Source organism: Aethalodelphis obliquidens, unplaced genomic scaffold, assembly GCF_003676395.1.
Source record: "Aethalodelphis obliquidens isolate GAN/ISIS:26980383/991018 unplaced genomic scaffold, ASM367639v1 scaffold12, whole genome shotgun sequence".
NCBI lineage: Eukaryota > Metazoa > Chordata > Mammalia > Artiodactyla > Delphinidae > Aethalodelphis > Aethalodelphis obliquidens.
Window position 1 is genome coordinate 7,891,842 of NW_020837956.1, and position 15,967 is coordinate 7,907,808.

The following is a 15,967-nucleotide window of genomic DNA, read 5'->3' on the forward strand; positions in this document are numbered from 1 at the left end:
TGAGAGATATAATAGCCAGTTTTTATAAGCAGTATTCACTAAGGAGTTTTTATTTTCTGTCTGCATTATAAATTAATATATATACTGAACACCAGTGAGATATTGTCATTAACAAGATAGCCTGCATTTGAAATTTATTGGGTTTTCGTATCTCTCTCTCCCTCTTTCTTCTGTGCAGCTTTTTTGTTTTCCTTTATCTTACAAAAGACAGTCGTTTTCTCACCATGAATATTATGAACAAGACCACTTCAGAGGTGTGGTTGATAGATGGCATGAGCCCTTGGGACCCACCAGTACTTATCCAGAAGCGAATACACGGGGTCCTTTACTACGTAGAACACAGAGATGATGAATTATACATTCTCACTAATGTTGGCGAGCCTACAGAATTCAAGGTAAATCCTGTATCCTCCTGGTCCCCATTTAGGCTCTTAGGGAGTGTTACACTAACATCAACATTTCTTGCTCTAAAAGTTTATTGTTTTGTAAGCTTTGGGTATTGTAAAAACTAATGCTATCTTCCTATGTAGAACCAATCCCCTTTCTCTTCCCTTAGAGCTAATACCTCTTCATATTTTAATTGTACCTAAAAAGGTTAGTAAATGAAAACATACTCTATCCTGAATATATTAGTTATCAAAGCCAAACTTAGTGGCTTAAAAAACTTTTATAAGCTTATGATTTTGTGAGTCAGCAGTTTGGATTGATCTCAGGCAGTTCTTTTACTGGTTTTGGCTAGGCTCATTGATAGTTCCACAGTCAACTAGCTGTCAGTACTCTCACTCAAATGTCCCTTGGTTGACCAGTCAGCTAAGCACTGGGCTATACCCACCCAGCAGCCTAGCCTGGGCTCATTCATACGGTGATGTTCACACTTCAGCCCTGATGCAGAGTTAGTTCCTTCAGCTCTTCATAAAACAGTGAAGATGAGTATGGTCTGGTTTTCAGTGGTTTCATTTCTGGATGCAGTAGTAATCATGTTCTGGTACCTAGATCTCTTCTAATTTTGTTCCACACAGCTAATGAGAACAGCTGCTGATACCCCTGCTATTATGAATTGGGATTTATTTTTCACAATGAAGAGAAATACCAAAGTTGTAGACCTGGACATGTTTAAGGATCACTGTGTTCTGTTCCTGAAGCATAGCAATCTACTTTATGTTAATGTGATTGGTCTGGCTGACGATTCAGTTCGGTCTCTAAAGGTATGTTTAATTTTCGAAAGATAATACATTAGTCAAAATATATGCAGTTTATTAACAGAACATCAAATTTTGAATAATACCAATATACTTTTTCTTAAAAGGAAATTAATTTAAATGGAATTTAGCATATTGGGTCTTTATCAGGTTTAGGAGGTTTGTTTTAGAATTACTTAGAGGACCTTCCATTTTGTGTACTTTTACTTAAAAATACTGTCTTATAGCATGAATTTCAGAGGTAAAGTGCCATTATATTTCTTTTTCTGCTTATCTCTATATCACATGTCTCTACAACTTTAGATATAGTAATAACTGAGGCCAACTTGGCAGCTGGTGCCTAACCACTGCCTCCTGTTCCCATCCCACACCCCCAGTGGGGATAGTAGTCATACCCACTGTGTTTCTGCTACTATGTTTCTGCCACTGCATTCTCATGTCTTCATCATCTCTTTGCCAATTTTATTGCTAAAACTGGTGAACGGTAACGTTACTGCCCAGTTTTAAGGCAGCATTAATATGTGACTTTAGATAGCATGCACTGAAGAGAAGAAGAGAGCCCTCTGTTTTGCTTGATATGGAGTTGTGTGACCAGCAAACAGACCACTTGTACCTCCCCATCTGTACTACTATCACAATTTTTGTTAAAATGCAATTCCAGTAAATTCACTGGATGTTTATCAAATTTCTGTGTGCAAAGTACTGTATTGGGCGCTCTGGAATGGAACGATAGTAGGACAAAATATCAGGCCTTAAGGAGAATACAGTTTATCATGAGATTAGACTAGTACACAAAGATCAAGTATAAGATGGGTTTAAATAAGTGGGATCAGAAACATAAAATGTGCTGTGAGGTCCAAAGGAAAGGAAGAGGGCCCAGGAAAGCTTTGAGGAGAAGTAGAATTTGAGATAAACCAAAGAGGATAGATAGGATTTTGATGGGTGGGGAAGGGAATGGTATTCTAGGCTGAGAAAGTCCATCAAATGAAGCTCTAAGCTGGAGAAGTTCAGAAAATGTTCAGGAAACTGCTAATAATTCATTTTTATTGAAGCAGAATAAATTTCTAGGTGATGAAGCTATGATTTGACATTCTTTGACTGTCAAGGTGGTGAATTTATGCGTAAATTATGAAGAGGGGAACATGTGAAGTGTGCGGACAGGGGAATAATTTAAGGAGTCAAGCTGTACTTCATGAGGTTATCAGGCAGCTGTGTTAGAGTACACCAAAGCATCAAGAGATAAGCGGCATAGAGGTTAGTTTTGAGATTGTTACAGTGGTATAAATAAGAAATAACTAGGGCCTAAATAAAACAAGCAAAATTTTCCATCTACTTCATGAAATCAAATTATCAAATGTAATGTCTTGTGCCTTAGAAGGCTGTATAAATGTCCTAAAACAAAAATGGTGATTTTTAACTCCAGCAATTTTGTTAACTGCTTTCATCTACTGAATTCAAAAGTGTGTCTTTTCACTTGCTAATTGATGCCAAATTCAGACATCTTCAATCCAGAAACTGGCAGAGCATCTGTTCTTATTGTAGTCTATAGGAATAGGGATGGGAGAAAATATATAATTTCTAGCGATGCATTTATTATAACAAAATTCTTTCAGAATTAGGAATGTCATGAGACTTTGCTAAGATGTGATTTCTAAGTAAATATGGCCTTTTATATTTTTTATATTTTTAAGATATGCCTCAGTTTCCATTGTTTTAACTTCCATTAACACAAACATCATGTCTTTCATTTATTCTGTATCCTCTATTTCTTTATTCCTTGACCTTTCCCAACCTGTAGTACCTATTATGATATGAGTATGATGTTCTGAGTCATCATCACATGGAATCAAATACTATATTATATACCAGGTGCTAGTTAAAGAGAATTCTATAGATCAGAGCCTTTTTATGAACTGGATAACACTGATTAATATGCACAGACAGTGCTATATACAAAGGACATCTGTAAGCCATACTGTGAGTGGATTATAAAGTATTTCTGTATGTAACATCTCTGCCCAGTGCGCACTTGACTAAAAGAGCTTTATAAACTCAATCTCAGCAATAGAAAATGTGAAGCCCTTAATATATTGCCTCATATCCTTGGTCATCATGTCATCAGTATTTCCTGGTGATGTTTTTAGTTATGATGTATTATTTGGTTATGATATTTAATTAAAGCAAATTAGGAAATGTTTTGCTTTGTGCTAACATCAATTCATCTGGAGCAGCCTGCATGCTTGGGCTGATTTTCTTTCAGCATGTATGTCTTAATCATTCTTTTGATGAAATGACTGTGGTTAGCTGGTAGAATGCTTAAACTAAACCTGTTTCTGTCAAATATCTCAAGGAATATCGGCATATCACCTGGCCAGCTTATAATTCTTCTCAGGCTCTGTTCATTAATATACATAGATGATACTGCAGGCTTATCTCAATAGGAAGTATGGCTGAAGATATCCTTGAGATAGTTAATACCTCTATATCAGCTGGACAAACTTTAAAAAGTCCATAGCCATGGAACAGTTTTTGTTATGATTAAAACTTTAACCTTGGTCCCATTAGTTTAAGAAATACACCCAAAAGACTTTTTGATTTATTGGAACCATTTAATCAGAAACTAAGCTTACTAAAAAAAACCAAAAAAACTAAACTTACTACATGAGTCACATGGAAAATGTTTTAAAGTGTCACCAAAGGGGAGAAAAACTTGTACCGCTGAGGGCTGAGGAGCCTTGTGCCGTCAATCTGAGGCCTGTGTTACAAGGTTAATAGCAATGCTTCTTCCTTTTCTTCCCACTGAGGTCTCAATTTTTACTCGTTTCACTTTTGCTACCAGATTTCCCAACTTTCATGATTACATTTTTCTTTCTAGTTATGGCTTATATTTAAATAAACAAATTATCCTTGAAAGTAACCCACAATCTGAGGAGAATAAATTAGGAACTCTTTTAGAGAGACATTGCAAATTTATGTCCCTGGTGTTTCAGGGCAGTGGATTCTTTGGATTAATTGCAAGGAATTTGCTCTGTGAACATAAGCTCTTTGGCTATAGTTTCTACAGGTTAAATGGTACACTCTTTATGCATACATCCCCCACCTACCCTTTCTAAATAGTGCCCACCAGTGACGTTGCTGTGCCAGGACCTCTGATTTTCTAAGGAATTTGCTCTTTCTACAATTACTCAGGAAAAGAAAGGCAATTTTCTTTTAATGTTCTGACTCTCAGTACCATTTCTAACACACTGTCAGCCTGCTTACTAGAGTTCTTTAAAAGGTGTAAGAGGGATGTTAGTGGAAGGTTTGAGGCTGGACCCTGCTGCTCTGAGAGAATAAATTTTGATTTCTTTCCTTTTTTCTTAAAGTTAAGAATCTTAAGCGTAATAGCTGTGAGTCTCTCAGAGTGGATGTGCGGGAAAGGTTTTCTTTTGCACAATGGTTACCCTGGGAGCTAAAGTTAAAAACAAATTGTAAACGCTTTAGTGCTGCTGAGCCAGTTTGTAGCCCTGGAATAATAACTGTCATCACTGCTGCTGTCCAGGCAGCAGAGTAAGGGCTGCTGGATAAATTATTAAAAACATGTGAGAAATATCGTGTTCTATGAGAATAGAGAATAGAGATCTTGGAGATGTTTCTGGGTTCTGGAATTACTACTTGATTTGCTGTTATTCTTAATCATTTTGCTGTTTCATTGCCCAAGTTTATATACCCCCAAAATAAACTTTTTTATTGAAGGAGACTTCATGTAAATCTAGATTCATGATAAACCATTTTCCTGTACTTTTTCCTTATTTTATTGGTCATTTGCATAGAGTTTTGTTTTTCACTTGAAATATTTTTTGTTGTGCTGAAGTAACCCTTAGATGAGGCATTATGTGATAATGGATAAAAATAAATTTGATGTCCACATCATCTTGTTTGGAGCAGACCCAGAAATTTAATTAATAATACTTAGTGTCTAGATAAAGAGTAAAAATAACTTTTATTTCTTCAGCTCCCACCTTGGGCCTGTGGATTCATAATGGATACAAATTCAGACCCAAAGAACTGCCCCTTTCAGCTTTGCTCTCCTATACGCCCCCCTAAGTATTACACGTATAAGTTTTCAGAAGGTAAACTGTTTGAGGAAACTGGACATGAAGACCCAATCACAAAGACTAGTCGTGTTTTACGTATAGAAGCCAAAAGCGAGGTAAGTCTTTGTGATCCCCACTGTCAGCCTCTGTTGAAAGGATACTATTTGTCAAGTATTGTGCAATTGCTGGGATTACATTAGCACAGTTTAGTAAAGTGGATCTCACACTCCACAGCAAGACCCAAATGATTTTAGGGGGTACATGGACTTTTTTTTTTAACTTCTGATACTCATGCATTTATTTTAACATGGATTCGAAAATTTATAACCATCATAGCAAGCCCTTGGTTTCATGTGTTGTGTATATTTGAATATTAAAAGTTGATTTCAAGAAGAAAATAATCAAGTTTCTGTGTAGTTATGACAAAAATTATGAAGGTAGTAAGCAATTGACTAGAGTGAACTAGACTAATATAGACTCCATGCCCTCATGGAGGTTAAATCTAGTGGGGAAGATGCTAGATTTTGAAGAAGTAATTACTAATGTACTGATTGCTGCCAAGGAAGACGTACTGAGTACAGTGGAAACATATGGTAAAGGGACCTTACCTCGTCTGGAGAAATTGGGGAAAGCTTCTCTGAGGAAGTAAGATGATCAAGAGTTAAGCTAGAAAAGGGGAAGGAGGGTTCTGTTTTGTGCAGAGGCCCTGAATTGAGGGAGAAATAATGCATTCAAGAAGTATAAAGGAGAACAGTATGGCCAAAGTCTAGCGTAAAAGAGGGAAGATTGTCCGGGGGCAGTGGGAGGTTGGGGAGGTAGTAAGTAGAGAAGAAAATTTGAGCAAGTGAGGAACAAATTAATACATAAACCATGGCCTTGAATTTAAGGAATTCTCAGAGCTTAGCACATCATACATCAGATAATTTTGCATGTACTGACAAAGAATGAATCAAAACAGAAGCCTTTTTTCCTTGTGAATTTTTTCTTTAATTCACTGATTTTTTTAAAAAATATCTTGAAGCAAAGACTACTTTAATAACTACTTTATAAAAGCAATACACGCTTATTAGAACAAATACAAAAATATAGAATGTATAAAGTTTAAATGACTACTTTTCAGTCCTATTTGCTGTACTGCATAGAAATAATCATTGTTAATACATTATCACCTTCCAGATTTGGGGGTTTTGTCAACAAAATACATATGTTTAGGCTTTGTTTTGTTTTACAAAGATGGGATTTATACCAGTCTCCCAAAATGTTGTAATTTTACCCCAAATGGAAAGAACAGTGAAGCTAAGCTTTTGGAGAGCCAAGGGATTCTTCGTACCTTAGGGAAGAAGGAAACAACTGCTAAAGGGAAGCTGCTGTAACTACAGGCATTTTTGCACTGCTGATGAACTCAGGGATTCAGGCCATCACGGGACTTGCTACCATCCTTACCTCTTCCTTTTCATAAGTTTTCAACCAACAAACTTTTCTCTGCTTGTTTAAGTGAAGTTGGGTAGGAGGCAGGAAGATGAACACAACAAGATTATTTTATAGAAATAAATCTGCATCATTTTATAAGAATGAATCTTACTGAGAAGTGAAAATTCAGTTACGGTGAAAATTCAGTTACACTGTCATAACGGGTATAATAATGAGAGGAAGAGTTCTTCCTTATTTGATAACACTCTAGTGCCCCAAAGTGAAGTTTTCAAAATGGGAATGAAAAAAATAGGGAGAGTGGCCTGGTTATATTATTTTCCTTATGTAAACTAGTGCTTTTTCATTAAGTTTCTGTAAGCAGGGTGAGAACCAACATTTTCTACCCTTTTTCTATGAAAGGAAGTCAGTTGAGTGTGAACTACACTGGAGTATAGTTATTTGCCCTAAAAATAATTTAGATGTTAAAATTTATAAAACTTAAACTGCTTTTAAATATTTTAAAAATAAATAGGTCTTTGAAGAGGATGTGGGTGGGTGTTAGGTCAGTAAGAGATTTCAGGTTTTAATGATTGAGAATTCTGACTATTGAGTACAGAAAATTGAGTTGTTAAAACTTCTTTAATTAGCATATTTGTATATATTCAAAGATGAGAAATGCCCATATGTAACCTGAGGTATAGGAAGAATACCGTGCTAGTATATCTAACCTTGATAGGTATTTTGGCTTGTTGTGAAAGAAAAAAAATTGTTATACTGAGTAGTGAAGAACTCTTTAAAGTCACTTTACTGTCCTGAAAAGCTACATTTCATAAACTGTTTTCAAGCCAGACTCTTGCTGTTCCTTTCTAGTTACTATTATAGGTCAGCAGAGTAGCTGAAAATTAAGGACCTGAGGGATTTTTAGAGACCGTAACTCTTTTGTCTTAATTAAATGAAGTTGGTGCTCAACATCAATAAGCAGCACATAAAATTGGGGTTAAAACTGTTTGAGAAGACTTCTTTACCTGCGTAGTAAATCTTCATTTCCAGGATGGAAAATTAGTGCCAATGACTATTTTCCATAAAACGGATTCTGAAGACTTGCAGAAGAAACCTCTCCTGGTACATGTATATGGAGCTTATGGAATGGATTTGAAAATGAATTTCAGGCCTGAAAGGCGGGTGTTGGTGGACGATGGATGGATATTAGCATATTGTCACGTTCGGTGAGTCAACACATTTTGCCTGGAATATGAGTACTGGAGTATTGTCACATGTTCAAAATAACAGTATATTGGGGAGCAGAAGTTTATTTTCTCATTTGTATTGTTGAATTTGTGTATTCTTAAACCTGTGCTAGTAGAACCTGATTCAGTAACATATTAATTAATCCCAAAAGCAAAAGGGTAGATTTTTCGGATTTTACACCAGATTTTTAGGATTTTTAGAATAGCTAAAATAAGCACTGTACTTTCTTAGTTACATTATTATTTCCATTTAATTCTCATGAGTTTGGGTTTTTCTAAAATAGCCTCTTAAGCTGGACTTCCTTTTTTCCACTCTAACTTCCATTTTATTTAAGTTGTTTTCAGGACACAATTAGTATTATATGTTTCTGCTTAAAATTCTTTACCACTTCCCCATCTCCACAATAAAATCCAAATACCTCAGTGCAGTATTTAACGTCCTAATGATTTGGCTTATCTTTGTAGTGGCATCTGTCATCACTTCCCAAACATGTCCTGCTCTCCAGACATGCACATCCTACACATCCAGCCTCGCTACATGCTTTCAAATGACAACGTCTTTCCCCTCTGTGCCTTTGCACATGCTGTGTCTTAATGCCTTCCCTTTCTTTGCCCTAGTGGGAACTCACATTCTTCCTTCAAGACTCAGCTTAGATATCACCTCCTTAAAGCATTCATGTTCCTGACTCCTGTATATACCCCTAACCTGACAGGTGGATGTTCTCTCCTCTGGTTCTGGTTCTGTTACAGCAGCAACCACATTGCTTGGTAGCTGTTCTCTTTCCCCGCAAAATTATGACCTCCAGGACAGAGGATTCTACTTTTTTATATATATATATATATTTTTTTTTTTTTTTTTTTGCGGTACGCGGGCCTCTCACTGTTGTGGCCTCTCCCGTTGTGGAGCACAGGCTCCGCACGCGCAGGCCCAGCAGCCACGGCTTACGGGCCCAGCCGCTCCGCAGCATGTGGGGTCTTACCGGACCGGGGCACGAACCTGTGTCCCCTGCATCGGCAGGCGGACTCTCAACCACTGTGCCACCAGGGAAGCCCAACTTTTTTATATTTTTAAGGCCTGCATTTAGCACAATGTCTGGTAAACAGAAAGCAGGCACTCAAAGCATATTTGTTGAGTCAGTTTTGTTTTTTTTTTTAAGGAAGATTTATTTAACAACTAGTCAAAAAATGATACTGTTTTTCCATATTAGGTACTAGAGTCTTGCAAAGCTAACCATTAGATTTATTATAATAGATATTATTGTTTAAATTAGATGATCTTTAAAATCCCTCTCATTTCTAAGATTCTCTATTTTTAAAACTAGAATAAGGTTTCATAACTGACTCATTACTAAATTATGTCACTTAAATTATTAAATCTTTAGTATGACACTACCTTTGCATGTTTCAGTTCTGACTCTGCCAGTTCCAGTCATTTTTTCTGAATGCAACAACTCTTCTTGTCTTAAAATCTCTACGTTCTTGTTTTACAGATACAGATATTTTTTCAAATTTCTGACGGCATAATTGTTGGGACGTTTCATCCTACAGAACACCTTTATTTTTCACTCTTGCTTTATCCAGTGCTTTATTACCATTTTCATAATCCAGTGGTGACCTAGATCTTAGATAGAGGAGATCCTTAGCAGCTTGAGATTCTCTTAAGTAATATTTTAAAAGGTCAGAAAGTTTGAGGTCCTCATCAGCTGACACTTTTTCTTGTTTTATCAAACAGTTCTGAACCTTTAAGAAAAACTTGCATATATATGTAGAAACCTGAGTTCCTAAAGCATATAATGAAGAACCAATTCTATTGTAATCATCTGCAGCACTTTTGTGGGATCTCATCATCCTATCAGATTTAGCAGATGCATCCTTAACTCGGTTATGATATTCTAAAAGGAATGTTCGTTCATGCTCAAAGAAATCATCTACATCCTTTACTCAAGAAACAACTACTTCATCTGCTGATTTAACCACATTTTTAAAGAAATCTTCAAGTTTCTCTTTTTTATTTTGTCCTCGCACAGTCAAATGTTGATTATATTCCAGGAAGACATAGAAATTTAAATCTTTCCTCAAAATGGGGTGTGCTGCCACACAACACAGGAACACTTCATGCACTGCAACGGTCTTCTTTTTTTTTTTTTTAACATCTTTATTGGGGTATAATTGCTTTACAATGTTTGCTTTATAACAAAGTGAATCAGTTATACATATGCATATGTTCCCATCTCTCTTCCCTCTTGCGTCTCCCTCCCTCCCACCCCGGTCTTCTTGAATATTGCCAAATATACTCAGCTTCCAGCTCCTGTTTCATCTTTGTGAATTCTTCCTTTGTCATAGACCCTTCTCGAAGTTTCTGTAGTTTTTCCCTTGAGGCATCAAAATCGGGTCTTGGTGGTGCTTGGAGGGATAATGTAACCTGCGTAGCCTTCACTTTCAATGAAGGAATCATGAAGCCAGATAAGTTCCTTGTGTTGTTGAACAACAGAAGACTCATTTTGTTTAAAATTTGGCAATGAACTCTTTGTGTGAACAGTGAATTTTACTTTCTCTCTCTTACTAAGAGCATCAAAAATGTCCACCTATAGAGCAGCATCACTTTGAAGATCTACATTTATTGCTTTAAGTCCACGGTCCTCCTCTGAGAGGAAGTCGGGGCTGTCCTGCAGGGTTGGCAGGGCCCGGCACGCCAGGGAAGAGGATGGAGTCGGGGAGGCACAAAGCGAGACATTAGTGCCAGGCCCATGAGGCCCCCATGCCTGCCCCACGCCTGCTGCCCCCCACTGCACGCCCAGGTCTCAGCACAGGCTTGAATCAATTTTTGATTGTTTGTGTCAGGGGTTGGCAAACTTTTTCTCTGAAGAACAAAATAGTAAACATTTTAGGCTTTGCAGGCCACATATGGTCTCTGTTGCATATTCCTGGTTGATATTTTTTTCCCCAACCTTTAAAAATGTAAAAATCCTTCTTAGCTCAAGGGCCATACAAAAACAGGCCTCTGGGGAGATTTAACCCACAGACTGTAGTGTGCTGACCCTGACCTATACATCATTTACATTTTTTCCCCACTAAAACTTTTTTGCCCTTTAATTTCAGGGGAGGTGGTGAGTTAGGCCTCCAGTGGCATGCTGATGGCCGTCTAACTAAAAAACTCAATGGCCTTGCTGACTTAGAGGCTTGCATTAAGACACTTCATGGCCAAGGCTTTTCTCAGCCAAGTCTAACAACCCTGACTGCTTTCAGTGCTGGAGGGGTGCTTGTGGGAGCATTGTGTAATTCTAATCCAGAGCTGCTGAGAGCTGTGACTTTGGAGGTAAGTACTCTGCCTCTACGGTTTACAGAATAGGGAGGCGTGAAGTAATAGATGCTCTAAGAAAAATTTTCTGTTACAGTTTTACCATAGCATAGGAGTATAACAAAGCTTTTAAATTTTAAGCATAGAATTACAGCTCTGGGAGAACTTCCCTGACAGTATTCTTTATTGATATTTAAGGATTTCCTCTGAAGGATATTAATGGCTATTCCCACTGATCATTTTTTATTTGTAAGAACATTTAGAGTTGGTGGAAAAGAGACAAAGCATATACGAAACACTAGATCCAGGAAGTCAGGTCAAGCACACTGACTCTGGAATGTGTGAAATCCTTTGACTCTTCTTGCCCATCAACATTTCAGTTCTGGATTTAGGGCCTCTCTGTTTTCACATACTCTATTCTTATTAATGGTCTTTAGAAATATTTTTCTATATTTCAATTGAAATATCTTTTCCTGTTCTGAAAAGGCTCTATAGTCTTTTCCTGATGTCCAAAGTTATGAAATTATAGCCGCTCATTTCACCTCCATCTTTCTTCTGCTTCCTGGTTAGTGTAGGGGAGAAAGAAATTTTCCTCTTCCCTCTAGGTTCTTCTGGCTGGTCTCAGAATTAAATTGACATGAGACAGATTAACAGGAGAAAAATCAAACAAAAGTTTAATAACATGTATACATGGAAGAGACCCAGCAGACTGAGTAACTCACCAAAATGACCAGAATGGTGGCCATGGTTATTCACCTTAAACACCATCTTCAGCTAAAGACGAAAGAGGATGTTAGGGGTAAGACTTCAAGGGGTAGAAGGCAGTTCACATGGAGGTGGAAAAGCAAAAGTTTGATAAACAGATGTTTGCTGGGTTAGCAGAGACCATGGGACACAGAGTGGACTCTGGTCTCTAAGCATTTCCCCACCACAGCTAGTCCATATTTATTATCTGGTGATGTTCCTGTAATACACCCTCTATCTAAATTCTTCAGGCTGTTAGGGAGAATATCAAAGTTTCTTCCTAAGTCTTTTGGGCCTTGATTGTTTTCAGCTTGAAATAATCTGGGGGTGACAAATTTTGTTCTTCTACAATAGATATTCTAGAAGATAATGACTAAGATGGAGAGTAAATTATTTTCAGGTTTTTTTTTTTTTTTTAAGGGTGTGGGCTATACACTGTGGGCTTGTATTAAGTAAATAAGTGTTAAATATTCCTGATCTGTACATCTGTTTTTTAATAGAAATACTAAGTATAGAAGGGAAAAAACTCTATGCACAAAGACAATAATGTCAGAATTATAAAGAAAATGCAACTAACCTTTGACTTTCAGAAATCAGAAAGGAGGGCTTCCCTGGTGGTGCAGTGGTTAAGAATCCGCCTGCCAGTGCAGGGGACACGGGTTCGAGCCCTGGTCCGGGAAGATCCCACATGCCACAGAGCAACTAAGCCTGTGCACCAGAACTACTGAGCCTGCGTGCCACAACTACTGAAGCCCGTGCACCTAGAGCCCGTGCTTTGCAACAGGAAGCCACCACCATAAGAGGCCTGCGCACCTCAACGAAGAGTAGCCCCCGCTCGCCACAACTAGAGATAGCCCGCATGCAGCAAGGAAGAACCAACACAGCCAAAAATAAATAAATTTTTTAAAAAGAAAGAAATCAGAAAGGAAATAATCAGAAATATATAAGAATATTTATCCCACATTGCTTGTAATAGTGAAGAATTGGAGGTAACGCAGTTATCCCACAATTCATTCAAAGTTTGGAGCCCATTATGTCTGACTGGTAAACCTAAGTCATGTGGCTACTCTCACTCTGAGGGAAAGCTGGGAAAGGAACTATCTGGCATTTAGCTCCTCTACAGTGAGAGGCAGGCTGTCTCGTAAGGTTAGGGATATTCCAAATGCAGAAAAGGAGCTAAGATGCTAGGAAGCCAAAAAGAATTGCATTTGCCCATATTTGCTTAATGTTAATAAAAGAGAAAGCTGCAAAACATGTTAACAGAAGATCATATAGCTATATGAACAAAGCAGCTCCCATTTTATTAAATGTTTTAATACTGGTTATAAGCCAATGAGTGATATTCTTTTTCAACTTGGATAATTTTCAGATTTTCTTCAATAGCATTTATTACCTTTTTATAATGTAAAATGTCCAACTGAGTTTATTCATGTGTAGTAGGGGTTTTATTTTTAAATTTTAATTTATTTTATTTATTTTTAGCTGCGTTGGATCTTCGTTGCTGCATGCAGGCATCTCTAGTTGTGGCAAGCGGGGGCTACTCTTCCTTGCAGTGGTGGGCTTCTCATCATGGTGGCTTCTCGTTGTGGAGCACGGGCTCTAGGCACGTGGGCTTCAGTAGTTGTGGCACGTGGGCTCAGTAGTTGTGGCTCATGGGCTCTGGAGTGCAGGCTCAGTAGTTGTGGCACATGGACTTAGTTGCTCAGAAGCATGTGGGATCTTCCTGGCCCAGGGCTCGAACCCATGTCCCCTGCATTGGCAGGTGCATTCTCAACCACTGCGCCACCAGGAAAGCCCTTATTTTTAAGTTTTAATTGTGGTAAAATAACATAAAATTTACCATCTTAACCTTTTTTTTTTTTTTTTTTTTTTTGCGGTACGTGGGCCTCTCACTGCTGTGGCCTCTCCCACTGTGGAGCACAGGCTCCGGATGCGCAGGCCCAGTGGCCATGGCTTACGGGCCCAGCCACTCCGCGGCATGCAGGATCCTCCCGGACCGGGGCACAAACCCGCGTCCCCTGCATCAGCAGGCGGACTCTCAACCACTGCGCCACCAGGGAAGCCCCGATCTTAACCATTTTTAAGTGTGTTCAGTTCAGTAGTGTTAAGTACACTCAACGTTGTTGTGCAACCAGTTTCCATAACTCCTCATCTTACAAAACTGAAACTCTGTACCCATTAAATAGCAACTCCCCAATTTCCCCTTCCTCTGGACCCTGGGAACCACCATTCTAGTTTTCTATGAATCTGACTACACTGAGGTACCTCCTATATAAATGGAATCGTACAATGTTTTATATGTCTTTTTTTTCTTTTATATATGTCTTTTTATAACTGGTTTATTTCACTTAGATAATGTTCTCAAGGTCTATTGTGTTGTAGCAGGTGTCAGATTTTCCTTCTTTGTAAAGCTGAATTTCATTGTATCATTGTATTTATATTTTGCTTATCCATTCATCTATCAGTGGACACTTGGGTTATGTCCACCTTTTGGGTATTGTAAATACTGCTGTGAACAGGGGTGTACTCTTCAAGACCCTGCTTTCATTTCTTTTGGATATATACCTAGGAATAGAATTACTGGATCATATGATAATTCTAAGTTTAATTTTTTAAGAAACCAACATACTCTCTGCACCATTTTACATGCCCACCAGCAGTGCACAATTGTTCCAGTTTGTCCACATCCTTGCCAACACTTTTTTTTCTTATAGTAGCCTAATGGATGTGAGGTGGTGGCATTTATTATGTGAATAAAAGAAACAAAACTAAAGGCAAAAATTGGGAAATTGGAAGATAAATCCTTTGTCATTTAAGGAGTCTGAATACCTTAAAAGCCAGTTATAAATCACAGGCCTTGGTTACAGACTGGCTAATAAATCTGGCTCCTGGGAATGTTCATAACTTCTTGAGCTTTGTTCTGTGATGTCAGCATGTATATTCATAAAGTATAGTATTTTTCTGAAACTCATTTTACCAGTTTATTAATTAAAGTTTAAATTTCTCTGGCTTTTTTTTTTTAAGGCACCTTTCTTGGATGTTCTCAACACCATGATGGACACTACACTTCCTCTGACATTAGAAGAATTAGAAGAGTGGGGGAATCCTTCATCTGATGAAAAACACAAGAACTACATAAAATGTTACTGTCCCTATCAAAACATTAAACCTAAGGTAGTGAAAGACAGTTATGATATACTATGCTGAAGTGATAGAATAATGAAAAGGATATTTACCCGAGCCAAAGCAGGAATTTAGTAAGGCCTTAGATTGTTTCTCCTTATAATACTCACCTTTCAGCCCCTTCTCTGCTCATACTCCATGTTTGTTTCAACTTAATAGCTCAGGAGACTAGATTCAATAAGATCAAGGTCTCACTAGTCAAGAAAAGGTTATTCCAGGTAACAGTCTAGTATTCTGATGCCACATATCTCTCAAGAATATCAAATGAGAAAAAAAGTTCTAGCACTTAGGGAAAAAGAAATTGGAGGTAATTGTTTTTCATAATCCATAAGGTGGAAAGGGACCATAAGGAATAATATAAATTCTTTATACATCTCTTTTCTTTCAGCATTATCCTTCAATTCACATCACAGCTTATGAAAACGACGAACGTGTGCCTCTGAAAGGAATTGTAAACTATACTGAGAAACTCAAGGAAGCCATCGTGGAGCATGCTAAGGACACCGGGGAAGGTAGGAGACCACCTGGGAGCAGGGGACGTAGCTACATGGACTGTCACCTTCAGTGTACTGCTCAGAGTAGTACTGCAGACCAGATCAATCACCCATGATTTTAGACAAATCAGTTTTTCCTGTGTCAACTACCCATTTGAAGCAAATGTAGTAACTATAACTGCCTCGCCTGTTTTTCAAAGGACAGCATTAAAATAAGGTAGGCAACGCACAAAGAAAAAGTAAATTTAAATATCTACATAACTTGGAGGTGTACTATCATACCGTATCATATCATTCATTCTGTAACAAAATTAAT

General features: G+C 37.8%; 1 protein-coding gene and 1 pseudogene across 4 annotated transcripts in view; one reads left to right on the forward strand and one right to left on the reverse strand.

Moving 5' to 3' along the window:
* The window catches only part of PREPL (prolyl endopeptidase like), a 54,902-nt gene that overhangs the window by 37,215 nt on the left and 1,720 nt on the right, over positions 1-15,967 (forward strand). For all 4 annotated transcript variants that reach the window (XM_027113223.1, XM_027113224.1, XM_027113225.1 and 1 more), the window contains 7 exons: positions 179-395; positions 1,020-1,205; positions 5,194-5,391; positions 7,736-7,911; positions 11,032-11,248; positions 14,999-15,148; positions 15,546-15,669. In XM_027113223.1, coding sequence (XP_026969024.1) covers positions 179-395; positions 1,020-1,205; positions 5,194-5,391; positions 7,736-7,911; positions 11,032-11,248; positions 14,999-15,148; positions 15,546-15,669 — 1,268 coding nt within the window. The remainder of the gene's footprint in view (positions 1-178; positions 396-1,019; positions 1,206-5,193; positions 5,392-7,735; positions 7,912-11,031; positions 11,249-14,998; positions 15,149-15,545; positions 15,670-15,967) is intronic.
* LOC113623777 (sorting nexin-6 pseudogene) lies at positions 9,003-10,245 on the reverse strand (annotated as a pseudogene).